The following is a 21393-nucleotide window of genomic DNA, read 5'->3' as shown; positions in this document are numbered from 1 at the left end:
CTAGCATCATTGGCTATTATTATAGCTATATATAATTCCATAATGATGAATCTCATTATTAGAATGATGCATCAACTGAACAGACCAGTGTGATTGGCTACTGTTGCCAAGCTTGATCCCATAATGTAAGCCTAAACACCCTGTTAACAATAAAAAGCTCACTTGTGATTTAAATTTGTGGTATGCACTTGACTGTTCACGTAATCTGTGCTGCTAACACACATTTTCACCTCCTCCCGTCTTCCAACAAATGACTTGCATGTTATCTTTTCAAAGGCTACATTCATGTGTAGCCTAGCGACAAACTTTACAATTCAGTTCTGACCCATTTACATTGTTACCCAATGAAGGTAAAGTCACAAGATGTATACAGTATGAACAGTAAATACAAGTTATTTTCTAAATACACCAATACCGTAAAAGGGTTTTCTAGGGTGCTAGACTTGTCTTTCTTCTTTTTTGTTACCTTGGTAACTGGTTGCTAAAGCCATCAGACGTGATGTTGCTTTTCAGAAAAGTAGGCCATGACTGGCCGCTCCTCCTCTAATTGTAACAACTAGACCACATGTTGTAACATGTGTCTGACAAATTGGAAACAGATTGCAACTCTTTAGGAGGCAAGCAGACCTGTAGAGGATGCAGGTGAAACTCGAAAAAAAAAGAATATCATATAAAAGTTCATTTATTTCAGTGATTCAACTTAAAAGGTGAAACTAATATATCATATAGACTCATTACATGCAAAGTGAGCCTTTATTTGTTATAATTTTGATGATTATGGCTTACAGCTTATGAGAACCCAAAATCAAAATTAGAATATTGTGAAAATGTTTTCATATCTGTATGCCATAATCATCAAAATTATAACAAATAAAAAGGCTTGAAATATCTCTTTGCATGCAATGAGTCTATAAAATATATTGGCTTCAACTTTTAAGTTGAATTACTGAAATAAATTAACTTTTGCATCATATTCAAATTTTTCATGTTTCACCTGCATAATACTCTGGAATGATTTATTCATTAACATTGTTTTTTAGCAATCTGACGTCATCAAATAACAAAATCTTAAGCACAAAGATACGATTTTGACTTATGAAAGTCAAATGGTCTGCTTCAGAATAGTCTTATTCTTATCACTGTTATTGTAATTAGACATTTTGATGAAAATTATGCTCTCACAAAACATTTACATATTTAAAACAAAATACTTTCAGATAAAGTCAATTCTAATGGACTCTTTAGCATTATTTTTGTAATAGCCATAAACCTTAAAATGTGATTTGACAGCATTAGAATGAGTGCAACCATGCATTATAATTGAAATACAGGATATTTGCAACAAGTTCTATCAAAGGACTTTGCAGAAAGACGTTTTGCTCAGTGTTTTTATTTAACAAATTTTAACAGAGTTTATATTGTTAGTTCAGTGTTCTGTATTTAGACTACTGTAATTGTTAATAATTCATAATTAAAGGCCTTTTTCTTTAGAGGACTGTTTTTATATAAGATTCAAGTGCATTTATATGATTTAAGATTTCCTGGGAGCATCTATACTGAATAAAAGTACCTGCCGTGGCATGGAGGGGGGGGGGGGGGGGGGAGAAAAAAATCAATATTTCTTGCCTAGGGTGTAAAGTGCTTGTGAAGTGCAACCTAAAATAGACAGATCCAGCTAATATTCTTTTAAAGGGCAAAAAAATGTGGATGGGTTTATCAGTTGATCTTTAATATAACCACAAAAGTATTCACATAAAGGAAAAACATAATAACTCTTCATGATCTACCATAAAGAGACCTCTGAGGCTAAATTGATGCTGTTAGGCAGAATGAATTCACAACAAAGCAAAAATTGCCATGTTGTGTCATTTTCCAAGAAATTGTACACATAAGGCTTAGGGTATACGTTAAACTCACATTTCTAATGGAAGCGCAGAACTAATTGCACATGCAAGAGAAGACACTTTCACAGTTATATGTGGCTAGAAAGTCCGCTAAGGATAACAGCAGAATTAAAAATGCATCTTAATATGAAGAACAATAATAGTGAACTCGTGCAAATGATTCCAGAAGAACTGTCGCAGAACTGGTTTGAGGAAGTTTGAACAAGAAAACAAATTCCTGTTTCAACAAATGCTTTCACAAATAGTGGATCAAAGTAGCAGTAAACATAAGCCAAACTGAATGAACATCACAGAAACAGTCCATCCTGATTAACTCACAGTGTTCTTCCAAAGTTCCTGCTTCACCGAAGAGGCCACGTCCTTTGACTTCAAACAAGTGCAAATATGTTTGACTTTTTCGAAAAACAGATCGGGTCTGTCCATTGTTTTTGTCGAGGTACAGAATAGAAAGGGGTCAGTGAATAACATGAGGGGAAATGCCTTAAATGCCAGAAAAACAGTGGACAGACACAAAAACACTCAAACTCAAATGTGCATGTTTCAATATCAGTTAGAAATCAACTAATGTTGAAAGTCGGAATCATACAGAGCCATTACCAATTCTTAATTTATGGCCACGATATACATATTTTTATTTTTTTTTTTGGTCTGCATGTCATGAGTGGGACCCTGTAGATTCATTTAGTGAATATTTATATCACTTTTTTTCACTTTCAGCAGAAAGAAGTGAATTGTGCACACAGTCTTCAGAATCATTCTAGGCTTCTGGAGAGTTCAGGGTTTGGTCATTCGTTCTTGGTTCTGACAGACCCAAAGATCTCATTGCAGGGTGCGTCCATGATGTTGTCTGAGTTTCGTGACTGGAGGAAAAAATAAACATCCAATTAATAACTTACATCTTGATTAAAAGAAAAATCATTCAAAAGTTTGGGGTCAGTGAGATTTTTGAATGTCGTTGGAAGAAGTCTCTAACGCTCACCAAAGCTGCTTTTATTCAATTAAAAATTGTGTTAAAACAGTAAAATTGTGAAATATTTTTTTCAATTTAAAGCTGTAACTCTTTTAGTTTATTCTTAGCTAAAACACTTAGTTCTTTCAAAAATATATGTGCTCATTAAATGTATATTTACTTCGTTCAAGTAATAAAGTATTCTCGTGAGTGTATAATATGCCATTGAAAATACATACGGGCAAGGGGTTCTAATGTCGGTCGCCATGTTGCCCCTCCATCTTGAAAGTACATTAGCCAAAGAGGGACAAACCCGTTAATTCAAGCTTCACCTTTCCTGTTTAAGTTTGAGTTAACACTCATGGACGAGGTCGAACTGGAAACCATGTTAATCTTGGACTACATTGGCCACCGTAGGAGTTAAAACGAAATTGGAATTGAGAGGAACAGAAACTAATATTCACTGGATGGTCATATACCTTTTCACCACTAGATGGGGGTAAAAATCACACAGTGTAGCTTTAAAATCGGAATAATCTATTTTAAAATATTTGAATACATAGGGTAAATTCTACTGAAAATTCACCTTTGCCAATAAAATAAAAAATTGTGATTTCTGAAGGATCACATGATCCTTCAGAAATCATTATAAGATGCTGATTTGTACATGGTATTTTCCGTCATTTACGGAAAAAAAACAGCTGCATCCAAAATCGCATACTTCCCTACTATATAGTAGGCAAAAGACATTATGTAAAAAAAAAAGGTGTCCAAATTCACAGTACTCATTAAAGAGAAGGCAAAAAGTACCCGCATGACTTTCTACTTCAGGCAATATTCCGAATTGTGCATACGATGGACACTGTACTATATCCCATTAGGCCATAGGTCACATGATAAAGACAGTATGGTGAATGTAGTATGGATGAATTACAGTACATTCATACTATCTGTACTACTGTATATAATACATATGTTTTTAGCAGTCGTGAAATAATTACTTAATTCAGCTCAGGCAAAAAAGAAGCAGAAGCAGAAACAAGCGATAAAAGCATTGCTTATGCACATTGTAGTTTTAAACAAAACCTGATTTTATCAGCACTTTGTTCCTAATGTTGCTTTTTTTAATGAATCTTACCCACATTTACGCTGGTGAGGAAAGAGTTAAGAAACATTTCTCATTATGTTGAAATTAGCAGTACTGGTTAATTTAAGGATTCTTTGATTAATAGAAAGTTCAGAAGAATAGCATTCATTTTAAATATAATTTACATTGTAAAGTCTTTACTGTTAATCAATTGAATGCATCCTCGCTGAATAGAAGTATGTATTTCTTACTGACCACAACATTTTGAATAGTTCATACAGCACATTCAAACATGCTTAGGGCATTTTGTGCATGGAGGTGAATGCTCTGATGCTGGTGTGGGTGTAATGGAGAATGCTGGACTCATGGGTGTGGTGTTGCGTGCGAGACTCAAAAGAGTGATGAAGTATGCAATATTGAACTAGTCTGGTTTGAAAGTTATGCAAATAAAAGAACATACTCATGGGAAGGGGAGATGTGTTTCTTTTCTCTAGAGATGAGGTTACATACATTTTGTCAATAACAAAGTTTGCTATCTGCAATTTTGCATCATTTTGTTCAGAATAGTTGGTTGTAGTGTGGGTCTTTTTAATGTGTATATTCAGGAAGTTTACTGTAGGTCAAACTGTTTATCTCTTATGAAGTACCCTTCAAAAGATGAGTACTGCTGTTTACTTTCGGGAAAGGGGCCAGAAACAAAGGAAATGAATTTCAGAATGTATGCAAGTGTGCAATGGTATGATTGAAGTGGACTCATCATGACTTACTTTATGTAGTACTTCACTCCATCTGCTGTGTACGCCTCATCCCAGCCATACGGTAAACCTGTGAACGGAGGAAAAAAAAAAAGTGAAGAGTAATCAGATTCATTTATGTGAGGACAATAAACAAGATACTGGAGAAGTCTGAAGCCCAAAAAAAAAAGGCTCATTTGCACAAAAACATGCACTTTTTGCTAGGTTTTTATTAATGGACCTCAGTCAAAAAATGTAAGCAGACTCTATTGAAGGCAAGATATGAGACGGGTCAGTAATCTCATAAGTACGTCCTGATTAAAAAAAACCCAAAAAGTTAACATTTACATTTAGCTGACGCTTTTATGCAAAGCGACTTACAATTGCTATATATGTCAGAGGTCACACACCTCTGGAGCAACTAGGGGTTAAGTGTCTTGCTCAGGGACACATTAGTGTCTCAAAGTGGATTCGAACCTGGGTCTCTCACAACAAAGCCATGTGTCTTATCCACTGCGCCATCACCACCCCAAATCCCTGGCCGAATTTGAACTTGACACTCCCTCTGTGCATGCAGGAAGTGCTATTGACAGTAAGTCTGCTGACATACACAATGCCTTGACATGAGTTTATAATGGCTTTCTCATCAGAAACATGAACTTCTTATAAAAAAAAATGATGATGAAAAGAACACACACAGTATCCCACTGTCTAGATTACACACACAATCAACATTTTGACAGGAGAGGCCAAAGAATAATTTATGAAGTCTTAAATTTCAACAAACAAATATCCTTGGCTACATATTCTGTAGTGCCCAAATGCCCACGGGGATTTGCAATAAATTGAGTTGTCTAACGTTTCCACTAACAAATGAATGGAAATGTATAAGACATTTTGGCTTCCAATCAATTTTCCATGTATCATTATGTCACTTGCCATTTCTTCAATACTATGGTTGGGACCAATTTTATTTTATTTATTTAATTTTGGGGAGGGGCGTATGTCTTTTTAAAGGAATTAAATAAAGTCTCCCAGTAGTCAATAATTTGATCACTTAAAACTCATCTTTGATCACCAAAATTACATATTTAAACCTTTTTTCCCTGAAAAAATAAATAAATACAAATCTTCAGGCCTTAAAATAGCTTGAATGTCACTTGCCTCATTTACTATGAATATGCTAATGAGCCCCACCTCCACTCACTTACACCAGCTCAGAGATCCACTCGTTGATGCTCACACCTTGATGTAATTGGTTATAAAGTAGTTTGTGATGTCAGAAACAGCTTTCAGACTGTCTTTTGTTCACTGAGGTTTTAAGGAGAAAATACTCAGCAATGGTGTTTATGAATTTGCACATGGTTTGTCTTAAAGCATAATAATAAAAAAAACACCACATAGACATACAAACATTAAAAACTTGATTTTCACTACAGGGGGACTTAAATGGAAGGATTTAAATGGATTTGAGGCAATAACAAAAAATATTTTATATAAAAAATCTAATATTTTTATTTTAAAATATGCACTATTCACTCTAATCGGTATGACTGTCGAAACACGAAACAGAAAAAATGTTTGTCACGCCATATTGAGTAATGAAATACAGTACATGTCTGTGATGTTTTGGCCTTATTTTCTATTCCATTTATGTTTTGCTAACATTTCCATTAAGTTACGAAATCTTTATTTCGGAATGTTTTTAAACGTTGAGATTTTTTAGTTTTTTACTTGGTTTATGTTAACATTTGAGGAATATTCCATTCTATCATTAAAAATTATTTCTGACACAAAGCAAACATTTTTCATCATTAATAATTTTATACATGTTTACATGTTTCCAGAGTATACAAGTCTCTAATGTATTAAATATTAGAATTACAAAAATAACACACAACTTTACTTTAAGATTCACATCTTATAACTAAACTGTATGAGTCTCTGTGAAGAACACAGTCCAAAACATCTTCTCACTTACATTTTCTAAACTAATAAAAAAAAACAACAACAAAAAAACACTTGTTCATTTTCTTTCATCAGCTGTATTTGACTCCAGAGAAAATTCACAAGTTTAAGCCTTATCTATCTGATACATGTTTCCGATGTGCCGCAGATGTGGGCTCTTTCCTATACTCTTATAGTACTGTTGTGTGTGAAGATGAGAGATTTCTAAATTGACTTTTGTGATGTCTTGACTAAGATTACTCGAATTCCATTACCCAGAATTCTGCTTGGGGAACTTTACGAAAATTGATTTATAGGAAATAGCTGTGGCAGTGGCCAGAAAGAGTATTGCTGTTACATGGAAGTCTTATTCCCCTATATCCATATCTAAATGGTGTTTAGAAATGAATAACTGTGTAAAAAATAACATATAACCTTAGAAAAGGATTCAACACCTTAATTAAAATTTGGCATCCCTATCTAGATTTTGTGGATAATGAGATATTGGAATGTGACCTCTAAACATACCTACTTTAAAATTATGGAGCATTCTTTTGGGGAGGGGGATGGGGGTTGTTTGTTTGTGTCTGTTCTTGTAAAATGAAAAATGAAAAAAAAAAAAGAGAAGAAAAAAACACAACCCCACCAAGTTAAACAAGGGGAAAAAATTACACAAACTCAAACACACACCTATACAGAACACAAGTCAAATCTAGCAAGACAACAGAAAAAGAAAACACCACAAAATTGTGTTTTGTATGAACTGTTTCATATGGAGTTTCAAACGAAATGCTTTGTAATGCTGAATGCTTTCAGGCTGACGAGTGTAACGGCTGTCTGGATGTTTGGTTTAAAAATATTGTGGAATGAAATTGTGAGTATAATGACGATGAGAGAATTTAGTTCAGAATCAAATGAAATGCTGTTACAGAAGGGGAAGTTTGATGTCCTGATTGCTTAATGTAATGCATCAGTGAAGTCAGTGTATTATATAACGGCTTGCCTGTATTTCATAGGCCTACTGTACTACTTGCATTCACTGTTTGTTCCTTATGCATGCGTTTTGTGACTTGTTCTCTTCAATTCTCTTTAATGATCAAACAAGTAGTTATGTTTAAAAAGTGTTAAACATCCAACTAAAACATTCCAAAAAATATGTTGCATGAACGTAGTATAAATCACGTTTTTGTGCTTACATTTTGAGAATGTTTAAGACCAGATAACTTTGAACAAACGTTCAATTAATGTTGAAGAAACTTTGTTCATTACTTTGAGAGAACCTTAGCCAAAGTTCTGAGAACGCTTCCTCTCGGCTGCGAATATGCTAAATGCGATTATGTGGCATGAAGATATTAAGATATTATAAACACATTATGATATTCTGTAAAGCTTCTTTGAAACATAGTGTATTGTGAAAAGCGCTATACAAAAATTTTGACTTTGACAAATAACACTGTAAGGATGTTTCATAAAATTGTTCTCACAAAGTTTTATACAAACATTCTGAACACAAGACCCTGAGAATGCTAAAAACGTTTTCTCTCAACGTTACGAACATGTTCATCAATCATTAGGACGTTCAAAGAACGTTGTTCTACACCTTGAAAAAGGTGTAGTTAACTTAACTTGGATGTTGGAGTCATATCAACTTAATTTACTTTAAACTAACTTAAAAAAATGAGTTTGTAAAAAATATTGTAAAATATAATACGTAAAAACATTTTTTCTTTTGTCAAATCAACTTAAATAATTTATGTAGTTCATATAACATAATATTTTGAGTTTCTGATGATTAAATCAATATCCTTCATTGTATTAACTCAATTTTTCCATTTCAATGAACTTAAATTAAGGGAACCAGGTTACTTCATTTTTTAAGTTAAACCAACAATATTTTTTACAGTGTAACTGTTAAAAAAAGTTGCTCAACTTATTTTGATGAGTGAACGCCATATAAAAACATATGTTGTTGATATTTATTGATCAAATCATTTTTTTAATGTTTTCCCTCAACATTTAGAGATTGTATATGATGTTATAGGAACTTTCCAAAAACATTTACATAATCTTTACAAACCATAAGTGAAACTGGGCTTTATGAAACGCACCTAAACCTTGGTTTATCTTACCTAACGTTTGGCTGTTGTCTTTATCAGCCTTGAGAAAAAAAAGTGTACATATTTCAATGGTCATTTCCCAGAATTTAAACGGAATGATGTTTTCTAAAACTTGCATTCATCTGTATTTGTAATGGCCGTCAACCCAACTGAGTCTTTAAATTCTACAGCTCAGTGAGATTGAGTTTTTTTTTGTACTGAGTGTTCTGACGCATCCACAGATCACAAAGGGACCTAGGGACACAGCAACAAAGTATAGCTCATCACATGCCTCTTTAATTCAATCAACTTTTTGTTATCTAAAGGCCTTGATCTGTAACCAAGAGTGAATGATTTCACTAGATCAACACTATGATACTGAAAAGGCAATTTCATCTGCCTCAAATTACCCCTCAGCAAATCAAGCTGATTCTCTCTTAAAGGGACATTATGAAAATTCTGTCATCATTTACATTTAATCTTCACGTCGTTCCAAACCTGTACGACCTTCTTTTTTCTGTTGAACACAAAAAAAAAAATCTGCGTTTTCATTCTTCAAAATGCCTTCTTTTGTTTTCTGCAGAAGAAATCGAATAATAAAGCTTTGAAAAAAACGAGTAAATGATGACAATTTCCATTTTTTGGGTGAACTAACCCATTAAATTATTAAATAAGGTGTGTGCAACCTTATCTGAGCCAATTTTTCTATCATAAATCCTTATTCCAAAGCATGTCTCCCCCTCTGTCTTATTGATGAGACAAAGAGTGGTACGCAGCCTGTCACAAGGCTGAAATAATATCCATCACGTGCAAACCACTTCTCGTCTCTCTGTGCTGGGCTGAGGTTGCTCTCTTTGCTTTCGATCAGTGTGATGAGGGTGGCCCTCCATGTGCAACTCAAAGCCTGCCTCGTCCTCCCCCCCGTAGGGCAGCATTCAAACAAAACGTGAGCATCGATTAGAGGTCACATGCTGCCAGGTGTGTGGAACATGTTTTCAGTCCCCCAAGTAATCACTTTAGATCTCTCTTCCCTCCCTCAGCTGATCCTTTGAACCCAGGAGTCTTCTATCTTCCCTTAATCCATCCATCTGTCCATCTCTCTCGGTTTTTTTTGTGCATCATTTGGTACCTTGGAAATTTAAGTTACCAAGAAATAGTAGAAACAAACAGTGGTTAAATCGTCCCATTGGTCAAATCATATTTTATAGACAGACTTTAAAATCAGAAATCGCTAATTCTTATTATTTTAAGGAATACTGCAGTATTTGTTATTAATGATTTATCCAAGCACATAATAATTATTATTTTAGTGCCCCACATTTTTGTGTTGTGAGGGTGAGACAACCTGTCACTCACATGAGATCACAGCAATAGCAAACCACAATGATTCAATTAGTAAACCTGATGCACAAATTCAAATCTAGTTTTACTTGTTCGAGATGCAGTTTTACTCAGATTACGTCACAACAGGGAACAAAAGACTATTAAATCTTCTGATTCATGCTGATTTTAAAGGGATAGTTCACATGAAAATAAAGGAAAATTCTGTCATCATTTATTCAACTGTGTGTCATTCCAAATCTGGAACACAAAAGAAGTTCTGAAATTCTCTCTCTCTCTCTCTCTCTCTCTCTCTCTCTCTCTCTCTCTCTCTCTCTCTCTCTCTCTCTCTTTTTTTTTTTTTGTTTAGTTAATACAATGAAAGTCAATGGGATCCAATGTTGGACCCCATTTACTTTCATTGTGTGAAAAAAAAAATCATTCAAAATATTTTCCTTTGAGTTCCAAGACGAGGGTGAGTAAATGGTGATAGAGGGTGAGTAAATTTTCATTTTTGGGTAATCTATCACTTCAAGGAGGATGTGTCCTGCACTAACAGTCAACTGAATACAGAAAACTTTTTATGCGTTTTGGCCATTCATTTTCACGACAACTGCATTTTGGGCGCCTGAAAACGCAAGCTTTTGAAAATGAGTTTCAAAGTACAAGGTTTTACCGTATCCATGTAAATACAAAAACATGCACAATCCAGCCATTTTAGTAATTTTTGCAGATCAGTTTGAACAGGGATCGGTTTGACAGCATTGTCGTCTGTTTTTTAGTACATCGTTGTCGTGTTTACCTTAAAATTCAGACTGATAGCTGATTTTTTTTTTAATGATTACATTTGGAGCTTTCAATCCTGAAGAAACTCTTAGGTGTATAATTTAATCAACTTCACTAATCAAATTCACAAAAATATTCCCTGCAGACCATGTTCATTCAAAAGTGGTTTGACAAAAAGAGAAAATGGATAAAAAACTAGGCCATCATTGATTAACCTCATTGTTTAGACCATGTATTCAGTGAATAAGAGGAGGCCAGAGATGCTGTTTTGTCTGAGTTGCAGCGAGTCCGTGAAGCGAGTCTGTTTCCTTTAACATGCAAGAAAATCATACCGCTTTGTAAGCAGGAATACAATCAACATGCTTTCTTGAGATACAAAGACCAGGATACTTTAGTTAATATTACTATCCGACTATATTATTAGTCATTCTTACTATAAGATCTCTTTTTAATACCTGACATTCTACTTCATGACTCAGTTTTATGAGGCTTCCAGTGTTAATTAGGAAAAAACCTTTAGAAAATAAAGGCAGCTTCTTATTGTTGTTGTTTTTTTTCAGGGACTGTGCTTTGGATGGACTGCTATCAGTAATGTTTTGACAAGCTGGATCAATTTAACTAGGCCAACAAGATTGAATTCTTTCTTTTAGTAAACACTGTCAAATCATGACATGAAAAATCATTGTTGTGTAAAAAATGCATTTTAGTTTAGATGTTATCCCACCAATGACACTTTCTAAATGTGTATATATTTGTGTAGCCTTTGAAATTATATATAATTGCGACAAAAGACAATTGCTTTCCAGCCGCTTCGTATCCAGGCAACGTTTTCAGCAGGTGAAACAGATCTACAAGGTTTGTATTAGCAGAAATACACCTTTTCCTATGGGATTGACCTATTTGTTCACTATATACACATCTAAATGGCTTAGATTTCATGATTAAGATGGTTATATAATATTATTATAGATAATTAAATGTACTTAAATGTAGATCACTAGGCTGTCTGCTGTAAAAGGAGAAAGTTGTTCCATAACAATGTTCAATAAATGTGAACAATAAGCAGTATCTTGGTCATAATGACGTTTGGTTTAATAAACTCAAAATGAGAAGGTAATATGGAGAGACTGCCAATGTTTTGACATCTACAGGTCATTAGATGCATCTGCGCAAGGTCAAACATTGCTGGAAGGAAAGCTACATATTTTCCTGAGAATTACAAAGCTGAATGGGATCAGGGGTTCATACAATGGCTAAACAGGCAGATCGAGTGCAGCTTTTAGGGTAAACCAAAATCAAAAAGTCATTTTAAAAATTAGATCATAACCCAAAGCTGTTTTCCAGTGTCTGTTTCTTGTTGTAATAGTTTTGTCAACAGATAATATTATTCATCCACCTTTTAATAAGGAATGATAACTCATCCAGCACATCCAGCTCAAATTGCTGGTGCCATAAGATAAAATTTTTACATGATAAAGATACATTGTTTTTCATGTTAAAGGAGAACTCCGGCACAAAATGAACTTTTGGTCTAATAAAACATTGGTACCTAATAGACCGTTCTCTGAGATTTGTTTTCATGATAATCAAATGTAAAGAGTTTTATCTCTAAAAATTGTTTAGCGTATAACGCTAGTAATGGGGGCATTTACTAAGTAAAAAGAAATCGCTAGTTAATACCACTAACAAGGCTCAAAATAGCCCCACACTAACACAATAACATAATGAGGGTCCGTACATGCAAAACTAAGCATTGAGAACTTTGTAAGTGTACAGACCGTTTAAAAAGAAGATACTTTAGAAAGACCGTCCACTTTGTGTACAAACAGGAGCCATCTTTGGAAAACAGACTCAATAAGTTGAACATATCATATCTCAAAACATATCTATCATATCATATAAAACATATCTCAGAGAACGGTTGACTAGGTACCAATGTTTTATTAGAGTTCTGCTCCTTTAAAGCAGAAAGCATACCTGCATACTTACAGTCCAGCTCTAGAAGGCTTCTGACGGCATGAGTTAGTTCTTTAGCTTCCACAGCAAGAGCAGATGCAGTCCAGGGTGGCTTCTTCCCACCTCGCGATGCCAAGGTCTGAGACTGTGTGGCCAACTTTGGATCACTGGGAGAACTGAAAGACAAAGACCACAATGGTTTATTAATGCTGCAAGCAATTTCAGACATTTGAACTTGCTAACAATAACCTTAACCCCATTTCCACTAAATCTTTTGGTAAATAACACTTAGACATTCTGTTGGCTATTAGTAACATTGCACCTTCATGTCAACTAACTCTCATTAGACTGTGTTTAATATCTACTAACACTTTATACTGATGGTCCTCCAACAGACATTCTACTGACTATAAGTAACTTTGCAAGTACAGTACATGTCAAATCTAATCTATTAAACCTCACAGTTTACTAATACTCATCTAATACTTTAATGAAAGTTAGTTGACATGTAGGTGCAATGTTATGGTCAACAGAATACAGTGTAGCTTAGTTTTTAATAAAAATATAAAAACTTTTTAGTTTTATTTTATGGTGTACTGTTCTCCCGAAACTCTCTCAGGTTGAAAACTGTGTCAGTCTTGTTGAATTTTCAGCTGACTTGTTATAAAACCTGTAGAAAAGTGTGCTACCTTCGACCTGAAATGAACAGCATGCTGGGCAGACTGGCATAAAATAAGAGCCCAGCATGCCTCTAATAAAGGGTGGACTTTTTGCGGAAGGGGATTCAGACCCACTGACATGGATGGACAAGTGTTATGAAAACATATTACGAGACTACCACAATTTCAGGTCAAATCTGCAATGAATTGGACTAGACTGATTTTATTATTTGCATGTGTTTGAAACATTTAAGATTTTCTGCACAGTCTGACTTAATGAACTTAATGAATTACTTGAAAAACATAGAAACTGAAACTGAAAATTATGAATTATATTATTATTGTGTGATTAATTATTATAGAATGCTATTTTCAGAGCATTATGCTATATTTTGTTAGAAATATTGTAGTGCATCGGCTGTTTGTTAATGTAGCCCGATAATCCTGATTTTATACGACAGAATTATCTAATTAACGCTACCATTCAAATTCTTTAGGTCATAAAGATGCAAGATGCTATCCTATCAATATGGGCCAACATTTCTAAAGAATGCTTTCAGCACTTTGTTGAATCAATGCCACGTAGAATTAAAGCAGTTCTGAAGGCGAAAGGGGGTCAAACACAGTATTAGTATGGTGTTCCTAATAATCCTTTAGGTGAGTATATGTCGTTTGTATGATAAAGTTAAGATATACATGTAGTTTTAATCATTTGCAGGCTTTTGAGGTTAGGGCCAAAAAAAAACAACCACAAAAACTCCAGGAAATAATGTTTTTTTTTTCTTCACAGTGCTGAAAGTAATATGGTGACTGAAACACAGAACACCTCGCTTATATGATTTTATGGTGAAATGTGTTATTTTTCATGTTAACTCAAGTATAATTTTACCAAGAACAATGCACTGTGGCTTTAATTCAGCAGCGCAGCAAAAACAGACTCTTTGAAACGACTTTGTGAATGCTCTAATCTGTTAACAAGGCCACCAAAAAAAAAAAAATGGGCCTGAGAAAACACATGCAAATGTATACATATTTAGCATGTAGATAATTATCCCTTATAGAGTATAAGCTCAACTGATAAGCTCAATTGATTTAACATCATGCACCCCTTCTCAAAAAGAAAAACCCTACACACAAGGCTGCAAATTACTGACGGACTTCATTCTGATTTATGAGGACATATTCTAGCCCTAATAGACAAAGGCACAGCAGCCTCTTCGGTTGGTGGGGATGATCATTATGGGGGAAAAGGGCAGAAAATGCAGGGGGCCATGTTGATTGGACCAAATCAACATCACTGCCACAGGAAGGTGTTGTACTGACCTCTAGTCATTAACTATCCCTGTCTGTCTGTGCCACCTAAGTCTCTCTTATAATAGAAAGAGAAAGCACAAGACTCCAGAAGTTACCATTTACACACTTTAATGGCAAACTTTAATGACTGTGTAAAGGTCCCTAAAGGAAAAGTGTCTTTGTTATTAAATCACTCTTTTCTACACACCTGTTGCTAGTGAAGTGTAGTATTGCTCTTATCAGAATCATTAGGTCTGCCCTAATTAAAGACTGACGTGTCGTGAGCACAAGAATGATGACCTTACCTAAAGCCTCTTGGACCGCACTGGTTTTCAGACAGGAAGCCTTGGACAGCCTGTGGGGTTTTAAAATGCAGGTGATTAGATTAGTCCATAGTTGAATGATTTAATGATCCATAAAGATTTAACAGTAAAATTTGTATTTTTAATAAAAATACTTTATGATTATCATTACTAGTTTATAATATTATTACTATATACATATTATTACTCCTAGCACAAAATAAAAAATTTTTCATTATTAATAATGGTTATTTATTGTAATAATTGTCGGTTTTCATGGTCTTTTAGTTTATTTCACTTCAGTCAAGTTTCCCTTTCTATAGTTCTATTTCCCATCACTAATCTGTTACCATGATAGTATTCATTACTATCCCGCCTGTTTGTTTTCTGTTCATTATTAGTGTATTTAAGTTCCTCTTGAGTTCTCATTGACTATCTGGTATTGTTCGTGTGTCGGATTATCCTATTTACTTTGCTGAATAAACTGAAATTTTCTATATTTGTCTTCCTTGGACCTGATATGTTACAACAATAATAATTATTATTATTGTTATTAAACAACAAAGTGTTTTACAGGTGACATACAGTGTATACTGTAGGTATACAGGCACATTCACATAAAAGTAAAATTGCAATCAAAATCATATCTGATGCATGGTGTCCAAAGTACAGTAAACAGACCTTTACAAGTTTACCATTAACCAAAAAGATTGCAATTAAAACCCTAATTAATAACATATAAATGTTTTCTTCAAATGTTATTATGTTGTTTGTTTTATGACAACATGAATTCAGTGCGGCTGGTTGAGGTGGTTATGCATTATGTACTTCTACCATTATCTTACACAGTGGTCAGATGTAAAGCACAAGCTAATTAAAAAAAAGTTCTGTGATATTTTTTCCTGTGTCCTGTGACAAATCTATGATTTACACAGTCCAAAAGAGTGCTAACTGGTAGTGCACACTGAAGTCATGTTCTTTTTACAGTACAGTATGTTCTGACATTTTTCTTTTTTTCCACAGGTGCCTAATAAAAGGGTTCCTGCAGTTTCTCTGCTAACAATATGAATTATTTGTTCAAAAAATGTCTGTGTTGTTTGTAAGAACAGTTGAAATGATGAAGTAGATGCACTCTGCCTGTGTGACTAGATTCACCCACTTCATATATGCCTGCATTGATGTTTGTCATCAGAAGAGCATTCCAGACCCTCATTTTTGGCTACGCTGTTCTGGTTTAATGAGAAAACTCCATTTGGACAAGAGTGAGGCTGCTCTTTGACAAATCAACATATGAAGTGCAAATTGAAGTGCTAATATAATTAATTTAACATCCTGAGCTATTCAACATTTGTATGGTAAAACCTTATGTTAGGAAAAGAGGATGTGAATTCATTGTGGAGTTGGTTAAATGTAATTGAAAATGAATATACATCACCTCCACAAACTGCAGAAGTTTACCCGTAGAGGTTTCAAAATCCTTCTTTACAGTTTCACTTTTCCGTAGCTGGCATTCAAGTACAGAAATCCTTTTTTTCATATTTTGTAGATCATCCTGTGTCAATAATAGAGTTGTCAAATTTAACAGCAAAATGTACTATTTTCTATACATTAAAATGGCATGGATTCAGAAATGGTCTAATATAAATTTGCAATTAAAACGGGAGATGTGCCACTGGACAACTGCGTTGTCAGTCCAGTGTTTTACTTATATTTTAGCTTAATTCCTGAAGGAGGGTGAGCTAAAATAAGAATAATAGAGTGCAATAACAAATTTTCTGCAAAGCAATTGCAACAAAAACTAAGAAAACAAAAGTTTTATCCTACATAATCGTTCATGTTATGAATCAAATAAAAGCATAAATGCAGTGATTAAATCAAAGTTTTTTCTTGGCGACATGCAAGGTTGCTAGCCAGATATTTCAAAAATAGCCTCATCAGCCCATGTCACCCTGCAAGATCATGTTAAAGCCTTCGCAGCACATCAGCCCAGTTACTGAATAATACAAAGCAAACAGTGACCTACTTTTTGTAGTACACGAGAGAGGAAAAACCCGGAGCCGGAGTCTACAGGGGATGTGGGTTGTGAAGGAGAAAGTGAGGCTAAGTGGAATACCTTGCCCTGACCGGGTTGCTCAGATTTCTGAGACTTCATTTCAGCTATCTCGGCCTCCAGGAGGTGGATAACCTCCTCATAGTCCATTTCCATTCCTCGGGCCTGTTTCTGAGCTGCATCTGCCAGATGGATCCGGGTCCGCAGGGATCGGCTCTCCTCCATTGCAGATTTTGCTTCCTGCAACAGTGGTTCCTCTTAGAATGGCATTGCTGAGAGTGCATGTACAGTAGGACGCTACATTGCTCAGGGGCTCTTCCCCCCCTAACATTGCAAACTCATTGCACTTGAAGAGAAATGCCTGTAGAGTCTCATCTCCCCCTCCTTCCCCCATGACTTCCCACAGCATGACAAAGCACAGCTCTGCTTCTTTTAACATATACATTTGTTAAATACATACTTCGTTAGGATTTGATGAAAGAGACTTAAAAACTAGACATGTGCAAACAAGTTTCTGTAGGTACTGGAATACTAGAACTAGTAAAACAAACTGTTACATAATACAGGTATCGAAAGGTGTTTTGGCATTAATGAAAACCACAACAACATCGGATACTTGTCAGCACGGCATCAGTCAATAGTAGTCATCAGACAAAGGAAAGGTAACTGGGTCATTGTAATTATGCAGCTGTGGGATATGATAGCACTCTTAAAGGGTTAGTTCATCCAAAAATGAATATTATGTTATTAATGACTCACCCATGTGGTCCCAAGCCCGTAAGACCTCCGTTCATCTTTGTAACACAGTTTAAGATATTTTATATTTAGTCCGAGAGGTTTCTAACCCTCCATTGAAAATGTATGTATGATATACTGTCCTTGTCCAGAAAGTAAATAAAGACATCATCAAAGTCGTCCATGTGACAAACTTCCAAAGATGAACAGAGGTCTTAAGGGCTTGGAACGACATGAGGGTGAGTCATTAATTACATAATTTTCATTTTTGGGTGAACTAACCCTTAAATGAATAGTTGATATGAAAAAAAAAAATTTAAATTACATGGTGAGGATCTATAGATGAGCACAGTGTGTGGTAGTTCACAATTATGAGTAACTTTCACATTCCAGACCTATTAGAGTGTTAGAAAATACACATATGACCCAGAGGGAAGCATATGGAGAACACTGGAGTGTCCAGCCGCAGGTGGAATATTTCAACCCCAGGGTTGGCAGCTTTCCAAGGGAAAGACACATGCTCAGAGAGGCTTACATTGGAAATACACGTGGGGGTCGCCCAGAGGGGGGACCATGCACACGGATGGAGGTAATAGACACTGGCGTCGGCATCAGCAGTGCTGGAGGAACTCAGGGCTTTAGGGAAGCTCACCTGAGGAAATATCGCACATATCCAGTCCGTGGAGTGGAATGGCGAGCAAGCGAAGATACCTGAGCGGGTCTGGTACTAGCTGGTTGAATCGAGTACATGAGAGGACACAGGCTCTACTCGGAGATTGTAGAATCTGTTGAATGTGTTTTGGGTGTAGCCCAGCCTGCAGCTTTGCAGATGTCTGTTAGCGAGGCGCCATGTGTTAGAGCCCAAAAGGACGCCACACTCTGGGTGGAGTGGGCAGTCACACCTAGGGAGCACGGTCAACGTACTGTATACTATAGCCGTCGCTCCAACCCATCTTGAAGGAAGGAACATCACTGGTCGAACACCTCTGGGTGTCTTGTCGGCGAAAAGTGCACCAGTTGACAAAGAGGTTCCACTTCAACGTGTAGGCATGTCTCGTGGACGATGCTTTTTAGCGGAAATTATGGTAGCCACCACCGCAGGTGGTAGGGTACTCAAACCTGCCTGCCGGGCTGGAGTGAGCAATGTACAATGAGGCAAATTCCTCTGAGGAAGGATCTCCTTTCTCAGGGACGGGGAACCCTATGGCACCCTCGTCCCGATCGTATCAACCAGATTAAGTAAGAGATGTCTGACCATGCATGTGGATATCACCTGACCCATGGGAGCATGCAGTCACCTTAGTCACTCATAGAGCAAGGTCGTGACAGCAGGCAGCTCTTGGATGAGCCCTGAATCAGCCCAACTCTTGTGCATGTCATTGAGCACCCAGAAGGATGGCAATAACATGCAGTGAGGCGGCAGCCTGCCCCACAGCTCTACAGGTCTTTGCCACCGGAGTAGACAGAAAACCTACAGGCATTGGAGGGGTGCTGAGGGTCGCCAGCCAGGTGGAGGTGCTCTGGGGACACAGATGTGTTGCCACAGAACACTCCAATGTACCCTTGGCCGCGGGCTCCCACGATCTCACGTCCTCTTCATGCACGTCCAGGTAGAAAGGATTTGGGTTTCGCCTCCCCCCAATCATAACAATCATTAGCCTTAAGTACTCGGGACATGGCGGATGGTTCCACACAAGCCCAATCCTTGTGGCGGCCCGGGAAAGCATAGCTGTTGACTCTGGATCAGACTTGTTATGCTAGCACAGACGAGCCATCATCTCCAGAGGACTCCAGCTCACTTTGTGATGCAGCGATACACATGATTTCATCAGCCGGAGGACCGAATGAGATCGTGGGCTTGCCTGGTTCAGTGAACTCATTCGATACCATGCATGTTGCAATGTTAAAGATGGGGTGGGGACTGAGGAGATTTCGTCAATTAGTTCCATACCTGCTGTCTTAGGTCACCCTGGTCACCAGCCGAAGTATTATCTCGCGTGGAGAAAATAGATTAGGGTGTGGATGTGTGTACTCTCACTCTATTGAGCTCATTGAGTCTCGACTGTTACATTGAGATGGTCACGTTCCTACTGAGAGAACGTGACGCATCCACGAACGCTGTCTGAACGTGATCCAAGCCCAAACAGGTCAAAACAGTGCTCGTGCCCATCAGCTGAATCTTTTAGCTGATACCGCACTCAGAAATACACGAGCAAATCGTCTTTAGTAAGAGAGAAAAGCTTGCAGCAGTGCTGAATGCAGGAATGTCGTCTAGAAGATTCTCAAAGATAGTCAGAGAATAGGCTGCAGGAGTGAAGAGAACTCCTTGGCTCAGAAGCGAAAACATATCTGCATATTGCCAGCATTCTCCTTTTATTCCCACGCGGAGAGGCGGAGTTACGCCATACAAATTCCGCCGACCCATGGCATTTCCTTGCCATTGGCTCGTTTTATTTCTTTCGAAGATGAAAGGCTTCTAAGCGAACCCCATTCGTCATCATCATCCAATGTAACTCGGAGTGACAACGAAAGGGAACCCATTTTACTCATTATGAGCACTATTAACTTATTTCAAACACCAGGAATAACTTATGAAAAGGGTACAGATAATTGCCCTCTGAAAGAACTTGACTTATTAAATAGACATGATGGATCTTACATTGACTCTTTTCTAGCAGAGAGGCATTTAAATTAGCACTTATGTCCATTTAACGTCCATGTATTATGGAGAATATCTAAAGTTTATTATAAGGATTGTGTGCAGTTAATGTATTTTTTAAAGAATGTGGAATTCAAAGGGACACATAACTCTGTCCCGGAAATTGTGAGAAACAGGCGAGGTGGCTGGGGGAAAAATAATAAGAATTCAATGAACTTCGGAAGCTAGTGTTAAGCCTTAGAGTCTGAAGCTGAAGGGGATGCATTAGTGCAAAATTATTATATTCAAACACTGTATATATTTCAAAAGTCTGGAGTCGGTAAGATGTCTGTAATGTTTTTGAAAGAAGACATTCTCATTAAGGCTGCATTTATTTGAATAAAGTAAAAACTGCAATTCTAAAAATGTGATTTATTTCTATGGCAAGCTGTATTTTCAGCACATGATCAATCATTGCAGTCAGTTGATCATTCAAAAAGAATTTTGATATGCTGATTTGGAGCTCAAAAAACATTTCTTATTATTATCAATGTTGAAAACAGCTGTGCTGCTTTGAAAGTTCAAAATAAAGGTTAATAGAAAGTGCACAAAATGTTCAAAAGGACAGTTTTTATTTGACAGCTTTTGAATCTGTGTGTGTGTGTGTTATATAAATTTCTCATTTTGAACACAATACTGCATTTTATTACATTCTTTCAAGAATAAAACCATTTGTGTAATAAAATTAAGATTTAATTTAATATAAATGAACAAAAGTGTAAATAAATTTGCTTTTGAATCAAAATTGCGTACATCATATTTTTATTTTTTTGTTTGTTTCTTTTTTAAGAATATTAAGATGTTCTTAAAATGAGAAAACAAAAAATATATGGTACTTCTCGATTTGCTCCCAAGCTTCCAAGTTCCTTCCTGGCTC

At 36.2% G+C, this 21393-nt stretch overlaps 1 protein-coding gene across 10 annotated transcripts in view; it reads right to left on the bottom strand.

Moving 5' to 3' along the window:
• Positions 1–1708: 1708 nt before the first annotated feature.
• Positions 1709–21393, bottom strand: part of stxbp4 (syntaxin binding protein 4) — a 41982-nt gene continuing 22297 nt past the window's right edge. For 6 of the 10 annotated variants that reach the window (XM_039665101.2, XM_089122253.1, XM_089122250.1 and 3 more), the window contains 6 exons: positions 17147–17323; positions 16469–16585; positions 15037–15086; positions 12801–12955; positions 4708–4765; positions 1709–2764 (listed from right to left, as the gene is read on the bottom strand). In XM_039665101.2, the coding sequence (XP_039521035.2) occupies positions 2662–2764; positions 4708–4765; positions 12801–12955; positions 15037–15086; positions 16469–16585; positions 17147–17323 (660 nt within the window). In that variant the 3' untranslated portion in view covers positions 1709–2661. Of the gene's footprint in view, positions 2765–4707; positions 4766–6625; positions 9847–12800; positions 12956–15036; positions 15087–16468; positions 16586–17146; positions 17324–21393 lie in introns of those variants that run through there. The other 4 variants (XM_089122252.1, XM_089122257.1, XM_089122255.1 and 1 more) reach the window with 3 other exon arrangements.

The sequence above is a fragment of the Pimephales promelas genome, chromosome 17 (genome assembly GCF_988280905.1).
Source record: "Pimephales promelas chromosome 17, fPimPro1.hap1.1, whole genome shotgun sequence".
Classification (NCBI taxonomy): domain Eukaryota; kingdom Metazoa; phylum Chordata; class Actinopteri; order Cypriniformes; family Leuciscidae; genus Pimephales; species Pimephales promelas.
The sequence above is the reverse complement of the archived record's forward strand: the minus strand, read 5'-3'. Positions and strand labels throughout refer to the sequence as shown.